At 38.6% G+C, this 10028-nt stretch overlaps 1 protein-coding gene across 2 annotated transcripts in view; it reads left to right on the top strand.

The window, feature by feature from the left end:
• Positions 1 to 9592, top strand: part of iars1 (isoleucyl-tRNA synthetase 1) — a 202722-nt gene extending 193130 nt beyond the window's left edge. For both annotated transcript variants that reach the window (XM_072280984.1, XM_072280983.1), the window contains exons 33-34: positions 2252 to 2404; positions 7941 to 9592. In XM_072280984.1, coding sequence (XP_072137085.1) covers positions 2252 to 2404; positions 7941 to 8023 — 236 coding nt within the window. In that variant the 3' untranslated portion in view covers positions 8024 to 9592. The remainder of the gene's footprint in view (positions 1 to 2251; positions 2405 to 7940) is intronic.
• The last annotated feature ends 436 nt before the right edge of the window (positions 9593 to 10028 follow it).

Here is a 10028-nt window from a genome sequence, read left to right on the forward strand (position 1 = left end):
CTGAAGGAAATAGTTGGAGAGATTGCGGAGGTGTGAACAATGTTTTTTCGAGAATCGATAGATTCTGGCATTGTACCGGATGACTGGAAAATTGCAAATGTTACTCCACTGTTTAAGAAGGTTGGGAGGCAGCAGAAAGGAAACTCTAGACCTGTTAGCCTGACATCAGTGGTTGGGAAGTTGTTGGAATCGATTGTTACAGATGAGATTATGGAGTACCTGGAGGCACATGACAAGATAGGCCAAAGCCAGCATAGTTTTCTGAAAGGAAAATCCTGCCTGACTAACCTACTGCAATTTTTTGAGGAAATTACAAGCAGGGTAGACAAAGGAGATGTAGTAGAAATGGTGTACTTGGATTTCCAGAAGGCCTTCTACAATGTGCTGCACATGAGGCTGCTTAGCAAGATAAGATCCCGTGAAATTACAGGGGAGTTACTAGCATGGGTGGAGCATTGGCTGATTGGTAGAAAACAAAGAATGGGAATACAGGGATCCTATTCTACCTGGTTGCCGGTTACCAGTGGAGTTCTACAGGGGTCGGTGTTGGGACCGCTGCTTTTTACGATGTATATCATTGATTTGGACTATGGGATTAATGGATTTGTGGCTACATTTGCCGATGATACAAAGATAGGTGTAGGAGCGGGTAGTGTTGAGGAAGCAGAGAGCCTGAAGAGAGACTTGGATAGTTTAGGGGAATAGGCAAAGAAGTGGCAAATGAAATACAATGTTGGCAAGTGTATGGTCATGCACTTTGGTGGAAGAAATAAATGGGCAGACTATTATTTAGATGGGGAGAGAATTCAAAATGCAGAGATACAAAGGGACTTGGGAGACCTTGTGCAAGATACCCTAAAGGTTAACCTCCAGGTTGAGTCAGTGATGAAGAAGGCGAATGCAATGTTGGCATTCATTTCTAGAGGTATAGAATAAAAGAGCAGGGATGTGATGTTGAGGCTCTATAGGGCACTTGTGGACCACACTTGGAGATTTGTGTGCAGCTTTGAGTTACTTATTTTAGAAAGGATATACTGTCATTGGAGAAAGTTTGGAGAAGATTCCCGTGAATGATTCCAGGAATGAAAGGGTTATCGTATGAGGAATGTCTGGCAGCTTTTGGGCTGTATCCCCTGGAGTTCAAGAGAATGAGGGGGGATCTCATAGAAACATTCTGAATGTGAAAAGGCCTGAACAGATTAGATATGGCAAAGTTATTTCCCATATTAGGGGAGTCCGGGACAAGAGGGCATGACTTCAGGATTGAAGAACGTCCATGTAGAACTGAGATGCAGAGAAATTACTTTAGTCAGAGGGTGATAAATCTGTGAAATTTGTTGCCACGAGCGACTGTGGAGGCCAAGTCATTGGGTGTATTTAAGGCAGAGGTAGATAGGTTCTTGATTAGCCAGGGCTTCAAAGGGTATGGGGAGAAGGCAGAGGAGTGGGGATGACTGGAAGAATTGGATCAGCCCATGATTGAATGGCAGAGCAGACTTGATGGGCCAAATGACCTACTTCTGCTCCTATATCTTATGGTCTTAAATGTTTAAAATATTTATCGTAATTCATGTTTTTTCTATTATTATGCATTGCATTGTACTGCTGCCACAAAGATAACAGATTTTATGACAAATGCCGATGATATTAAACCTGATTTTGATTCTGGTTATGCCGAACGTAATGGAAGATGACCAGCCTTAAGCATGTCTTTCCCTTTCCATCAATGCAGTCTAAACTGCTGAATAGTTTCTGCATTTTTCTTGCTTATTGTTTAGGAAAATAAGTAAATTGCATTCAAGATATAAATCTTAGATTAAAATCTGAAATTTTTGGTCTGTCTCTATTTTAAGATCAAAATGAAGTGTCATGAGTTCAACTTAGTAGATTTGTGTTCTGCAGGAGGTACCCCTGTGATGTAGTTGTGATTGTTATTATTAATATGAGGGTCAGAATTTCTATCTTTTTTAAAAAAAAAACAAGAAAACCAAAGTTCTCTTTAGGCAACCTATATACCATTTCAGAGTTCTTCATAATTTATGATCAGTTGCTTCAATACATCACTTGAACTCAAAATGAGTAAAGGAAGTGGTGAAACTTATATTTGTAATGAAATAAGATGAATGTGGATTTGACAGAAATACAACCCAACTGATCTATTAGCATTGTTCTTTCATATCTGTATGTGTGGTAGAAATTTGATTGTTATTTTCTTAACACTTTGCTAACAAGTTCTGCTCTTCTTCTATAGAATGCCTGAAAGGAACAGTTGGGGCTGTTTTGCTGGAGAACCCAGCTGGTCAGACTGGGCTGACGTATTCTGGACTTCTTCATGAGACAGCTAAAGTGTTTGGCCTCAGAAGCAAAAAACTAAGGTTGTGTCTTGACGATGCCAATACAAAAGGTATGTTCTGCTGAAGGTACAAGTTAAAGCCAGGAGAACTGGGGAGTAATTACTTCTTTTGATGGTTCAGTTTAGCCAGAATATAGTGATCAATGGATTTGTGTAGTCCACTAAGGAACTCTGGTCCTTCATCGACTGCATGCACTGGTCTTGTTCTCCTTATGAATATATAACTTAGAGTTTTCTTTACTCCCTAAGGGCTATTTTGTATTTTGATAAATACCCACACACACACACACACATCACTTTCTTGCTAACTTTATCTATGCTCAGTCTTTTAGGGCGTCAAATCATAATGTGTTGCCACATGCTGTGTTTTTTTAAGTGTTCTGTTCTGGCAACCTTGGTGCCCTTTGTTGAGTTTGAGAATGGTTCAGTGCCACTTTAACAATATGAGGCAGGAAATTTTTCATGGCTTAGGAGGGAGAAGTTCAAAGAAATGCCTGGGTGACATTGTATTACAGTTCTCTGATGTACTGCATTAATTAATTTGCTGAATTCCTGATCTTAACTGTGGTTTTTGGAGACACACCAATCAATTTGAACTGAGACAAATGAAGAAGAAAAAGTAATGTGGGTAATGGTCAAATTATGCATTTTTTTTGTTCCTATCATAAAACTTTTTATGCACTTTTTTTCTTTTCATTAGGTTATTTCTCATATATTACTGAGCATAGGACCATTGTGGTTGATTATAAATAATTCTGCAGAGTTTGTCCCTGTTTTCATTCAGTATTTTAAGCTTGCTGTCATACTGTTTGATACTGTAGAGCACTTTCACTCTGTCCACAGCAAACATGATTTCTCATTAGCCAACCATTTTAATTCCAATCCCCTTTCCCTTTCCAACATGTTGGTCCATGGCCTCCTCTACTCCACGATGAGGCCACTCTTGGGTCAGAGGAGCAACACCGCCACACCCCCCCCCCCACCCCACCTTCCCGGTCTGGGTTGTCTCCCACCTGAACATCAGCATGGATATCAATTTCTCTAACTTCCAGTCATTTCTCCCCCGCTCCCCCTACTCCCCTTTCTGACTCCCCTCTTACCTCTTTTTTTCTTGTCACATGCCTATCACCTCCCTCTGATGCCCCTCTTCCTTCCCTTTCTCTCGTGGTCGAATCTCCTCTCCTATCAGATTCCTCCTCCTTCAGCCTTTTACCTTTCTCATCTGTCACCTCTCAGCTTCTTACTTCATCACTGCTCTCCCATCCAACTACCTTCCTCCTCACCTGGCTTCATCTGTCACTTTCAAGATCCTTCCCACCTTCTTATTCTGGCTTCTTCTTCCTTTCTTTTCAGTCCTGAGGAAGGGTCTCAGCCCAAATCGTCAACCCTTTATCACTTCCCTTAGATGCTGCCTGACCTGCTGAGTTACCCCAGCATTTCCAACATCTGTAGAACCTCTTGTGTGTACTCATAAAATGCTGGAGGAACCCAACAGGTCAGGCAGCATCTATGGGAATGAATAAACAGTCGATATTTTGGACCGAGACCCTTCTTCAGGACTTGTGTATACTGTTTGAAACTACTATTTGTGTGATTTCTAGCATACCAAGTGCTGGAATAAAGTCAGTTTATTGCAGATAACCCAGAGCCCAGAAATGTGTGGTCCACAAATTATACATGACTGACTTGTGATGTTTGAGTACAACTGGAAAATGTTTATTTTATAAATAATGCTATCTCACAATACTTTCTGAAGGTTGCTACATAAATATTTGATTTTACGATGTTGACCATTTTTTAACTTAAGCAGCTGTTTGCAACAAGAACATAATTGATGTTTTGCACCCTCTGTGATCTACAGGGGGAAGGCAACATGTCCAAATGAGTATGTAATTGCATTTAATTGACAAATAGAATAAAAATTATAGTAATTATAATTCATGATTAGCGACAGTAATGTAATTCTGATTCTCATTTGGAATAGAAATAACAAATTTCCTCCACAATTGGAAAGCAAAGATCAAAGCATAAGGTTTGATATCCTGAATATTGGGATTAAAACTATAAATGAGATAAAGCAGCATCTGTGGGGAATCAAGTTGACATTTTAGGTCAATTGCTTTTCAATGATGGTCTCCTTTGGTCAGGATCGACCATGGATGTTGCATCCTAGCTGTTGAAGTCAATACATAAGCCAGGGAAGTACGATATGGAAAGCAAGCTGTTGCACATGCAGCAGGCTTCCCCTCACCACACAGCTAATAAATCTAAAGGAACGACAAAGACCGATGAAGTTTGGCACCAGCAGCATCAGGGATGTTGCCAGTCAGTGTTGAACTCAAAGTAGGACTGCCAGACAGTCTCCAGCTCCGGATTTTTCCTTAGGGTTTACTCCAGAAGCCTTCCCCTTGAGTGGGTATAGCTGCAAGACAGTAGAGGTTTGAGATCAGAGTTTTCATTCTGCCAACCACAGCTAATGAACCTCATCTGCTCAAGGAGACTTTTTTAAAGTGGCAGTAACCGGCCTTTGCCCCTACTGTCAGTAGAAGCGGCTCTGCTAAGGCACACGTAGACTTGGTTGTTAGAGGCTATTTGACGTGCGCATCATTGGGAGCATTTAATACATAATGGGAGGTTATTCCCAACACCCCCCGGCTGCGACAACCTTAAGGAACCATTAGCCCTTCATTAGTGTAAGGAAAAGCATAGGAATCAAGCATGTTTTAAGTTGCAGGAAGGGAGGGCTAAAGAGGACAAAAGGAATGTTTCTGGAAGTAAGAGAATGAATGCTGCAAGTGTTGGTAATGATACACGTGATGGAGAGTTGTAAAGACTCATTCAAAGCAGTCAATTTCATTCAGACTGAATAGATGACCTTGAGCTTCCAGTTGCTGATGTCTTTAACCCTCCATCATACTCCCACTCTAATCTGTCTTTGGGCCCTGAGTAGTCAAACAAAGTCCAATGTTTGCTTCAGGAACATATTTAGGATGCAATATTGAATTGCTAGAACTGGTAATTTTCTGTTTGAAGTTCAAAAACTTGCTACATTAACTCAGCTTATCTCTCCACAGACAACACCTGACCTGCTGAATATTTCCAACATTGTTTTTTTGTGTCCATTTTCCAGCAAGAGTAGTGTTTTATAGCTTACACTTGCTACATTGATCTTATTTTTCCTTGTTCATATTTTCTCATTCGTCTTGTGTTACACACATCTCCTTTAGAAAGATCAACTGCAGTTGACAAGCTACCTACACTGAGTCTCAACTGGTATCACCATCATTTGCATCAGTCTTATCTATGACTTCCCCATCCCAGACTTTTTTCTTTGCATAGTCGCTGCCCAGCTTGCTGAGCATTTGCAGTATTTTCTATTTTAGTTTGGGAAATTCTGTCATCTAGAGTTGAATTTTAATTATGTGGCTAACTGTCCAGATAATGATACATAATAGCATAATTTGCCAGTACTCAAAAAGATGCACCCGTGAAAGAGAAACACTTAAGTATGTTCAATTACTCTTAAGTACTTCCCAAATAATGAAAATCTGTTGAACATCACACTTACAATGAGAGTATCATATAAATTATAATTGTTTGGAAAAAAATAATATAGTATAATGTAAACAAAATGTCATATCCATTGAAATATTTACTGTTCAGATTTATTAGGATTATTAAGACAAGTGTCTCAAGAAACCCATACAGTTCAAGGTTGAGTGCTTTGTTAGTCACTGTACTGGCCATGATACTGTCCTGATCTGCACTAATAGAATGAGTTTGTGTTGGCTTATGGCTATAAAAAGATTTGAAGCTCTGAAATGTTTTCAGTGATGAAGTGATGTGTTTCAGAAACATCGCTACTGATGTGAAATCTGTGTCTCTCAAAATCACATTCAAGTGTTGAATGCTGCTTTTAACTCATTTGCAGCTGCACAGAATAAAACTTCCTTCGTTTTTAGATGAGCATTTGCATTCCTTGTCCAGCCATTAAAATGTTAATGCTGTGGTATTTAACTGCATCTTAACTTTAGTGTCAACACCCAAAGGTGAACATATAAAGTCCATTGTTGCCTCATTCTAACTTCACAATAAGATACAACAAAATAAACCTCTTGAATGGCATCTCTTTGACTTTCTGTAAATTTGCTGATGACTCAAAGGTTGGGGTGTTGTGCATAGTGTGGAGGGCTGTCAGAGGTTACAGCGGGACATCGAGGTCGCCACTCTGACTGGAGGCTTGTGACTAGTGGTGTGCCACAGGGATCAACACTGGGTCCTTTGTTGTTTGTCCACTATATCAACAATGGATGATAATGTGGTTAACTGGATCAGCAAATTTGTGGATAACACCAAGACTGGGGGTGTAGTGAACAGTGAGGAAAGCTATCATGGCTTGCCAAGGGATCTACATCTGCTGGGAAAATGGCCGATGGAATCTAATACAGACAAGTACAAGGTGTCGCACTTTGGTAGGACCAACCAGGGTAGGTCTTGCCTGGTGAATGGTAGGGCACTGAGGAGTGTGGTAGAACAAAGGGATCTGGGAATACAGGTAAATAATTCTTTGAAGTGGCATCACAGGTAGACAGGGTTGTAAAGAAAGCTTTTGATGCATTGGCCCTCATAAATCAATGTGCTGTATACAGAAGGTGAGATGTTATGTTGAAGTTGTACATGACATTGATGAGGCCTATTTTGAAGTATTGTGTGTAGCTTTGGTCACCTACCTACAGGACAGATAGAAACAAGGTTGCAAGAGAAAATTTACCAGGATGTTGCCGGGTCAAGAGGACCTGAGTTATAAGGAAAGATTAGATAGGTTAGGACTGTGTTCCTTAGAACATAGAAGATTGAGAGGCGATTTGATAGAGCTATATAACATTATAAAGGGTATAGATAGGGTAAATGCATGCAGGCTATTTCGACTGAGGATGGGTAGGACTACAACCACCGTGGGTTAAGGGTGAAAGGTGAGAAGTTTAAGGGGAACAAGAGGGGAAACTTCTTCACTCAGTGGGCCATGAGAGTGTGGAATGAACTGCCAACACAAGTGGTGCATGCGAGCTTTATTTCAATGTTTAAGAGAAGTTTGGATAGGTACATGGACAGTAGGGATATGGAGGGCCGGATGCAGGTCGATGAGAGTAACAGTTTAAATGGTTTTGGCATGGACTAATGGGCTAAAAGGCCTGTTTCTGTGCTGTACTTCTCTCTGACTCTATAAATAATGCAAAAGTGGAATATCCTCCAGACCTAGTAAGTAATACACCATGTATAGTCTCATTAATGAGTTGTACATTTCAGCTCTTGATTGAGTGCAAGAGCTGGGAGGTCATATTATAACTGTACAATGATGTCTGAGGTCTTGATTGCATACAGTTAGGAAGGTTGTTAGTAACTTAGTCTTTCTGTAGTTTGGGTTTTATTCAAATACTCTTGAATTTTAACTCAGATGTTTTGCTATAAAAATTGAATGTTATCTGATAGAGAATTTATTTTTAAAATTAACCGCAGTGTATATCTATGATTATGAGATTATTTAACTGAAATAATTTGGTTACTCATAAGGTTTATCTTCTTTCAGGAATTACAAATGACTCGTCTTTGAAAATGTTAAACACGAAGACCATTTATGTTCACATTTTGCCAAGAACAGCTGAACCCTAAGATCTGAACAGATATTTAAAGTTTCATTGCTACATTATAGCCACCTTGGGAGTTAATGGAATATTAATATCTGATTTTAATTTTAAGTTTACAATATTGCTTCAAATATCACTGCCCCTACTAGAACTGTTTCCTAATATTATTGAACACTTATTTCACCAGTTTCAGTTGGTTAAATTTAGGACTGAATTTCCTTTTCACCCCAATTCATACTAATTTGTTGGGCTCAATATATTGGGAGAAATGTGAGGAGGGCTATGTCTCATTCATTTGTTACAGCTTCTAGTTTCCGCAGTGCTTGACAAAAACCAAGCACATTTCCATGGGTAGGAAGAAAGGGAATCACTGTCTGCACTACTGATGCATCTGATTTCTGATTCTGCTCTGCCTGGTTTATGGAAGGCTAAATAGAGAGAGTGAATTTTCTCCCACATGACTGAATTCAATACATTAGATTTAAAACGTGCTTGGAATAACATTGCTGTGAAGTTCTTGGACAAACATTCTCATAGTTTCTGTTATCTATAAACTGTGGTGCAGTTTATTGCAACTAAGAGAAAGCACATTTTCCCAGGAATTCACAAAGGTTTACATTTATATTGTGGCTGTAACAGGTATTACCCTTGAGCAATTCTGATTTATTCACTAATTTTGTTTTCAAAGTCGCTTGACAATATTTCTTCATCCCAAGCAGAAGTACCTGCTTTCAATAGTTCACTTAAAAACAATTTTTAATGATGCCACCAATTTTTTAGTTACTCTGTGATGGTGTCATTGAAATTTCGCAATTTCAGTGGCCCATGAAGCATCATGGTTCAGATCCTTTGTCTTCTTGGTAAGTTTATTACCAGTTTTGCAAGAAAGATAGTGAGTAACGTCATGAACAATTTTCTGTCCTCCACTGTATGTAGTTTTCAAAACACAAATATTGCCAGAATGAAAACAAAATTAACTTCAGACTCTAAAATTGCTGTGAAAGTCTAATAACCAGTAAAATTATTCCGTTAGCAATTACAATCTCAGAATTCACATGCTGGATTTCCTTGTATTACTTGGTCTCTATTTAGATTCAGATTGTGTTAACTTCAGGATGCTTTAACCTATGGATTTAGATATAGCATCTCAAGAAATAATTTTACTCCTTTGTATTTTCTAAATGGATTTGCTGTTATGAATATTTTGCATGTTATAGTTCAATTATTTCTGTAGAGCCATTGTAACAAAAAATGTCTGGCTAACTTCAACCATGAAACTATGCAATGCAACTTCTGACAAATGATCAAGCGATGGTTTGGGTACTAAAAACATGCAGCTGATAAAGTATGTTTTGGAAATTCTTTGTTTTTATTATACAGTTCCAAATGTGCCTAGGAGTTTTACATGAGATTTGTAAAATCTTATGGTTTCTGAAATAAATATATTACTGCTAATAGCCCATTAGGAATGCAAGTGATTCTGGGCTCTCATTATACTCTGGAAAAAAATCAAGCTGAAATTGTTTATGTTGTGATACATGGTGTTAATTTTAATTAAAGATTAAGTTGCAATATAGTGACAACTTTAATGACATCCTATTGTGCAGTTTTGATATTTTGAAATTCAACAAAATATTGTTATTGTCAATAATATCTATGCCAAAATACTTCTGACAATATTAGTATATACATCAATGAGGTATTTGCCAAGTTTCTGATCATTTGATTTCCATGTCCTGATGTGTAAACAAAACTCAAAGGGAGATGACAGGGAAGGTGGCAGTAACCCTATGGTAGAAAATTCCCCCAATTCAAATAAATAAGCAAGCCTAATAAAATGTGCAGTTTTGGTCTGGAGTCTTCCAGACCTGCTATTGATATAGGACCTTTATTTCTTTAAAAAGAGGCTAATGTGATATAACATTTTGCTGTCAGTAGTGAGAACGTTTTTGGAAAAGTCACATGAACATGGATAAACTAACAAAGGAGAGAGGACATGGATTTGCTTTAAAAAAAAACAAATCATTTAT

The sequence above is a fragment of the Mobula birostris genome, chromosome 16 (genome assembly GCF_030028105.1).
Source record: "Mobula birostris isolate sMobBir1 chromosome 16, sMobBir1.hap1, whole genome shotgun sequence".
NCBI classification, from domain to species: Eukaryota; Metazoa; Chordata; class Chondrichthyes; order Myliobatiformes; family Myliobatidae; genus Mobula; species Mobula birostris.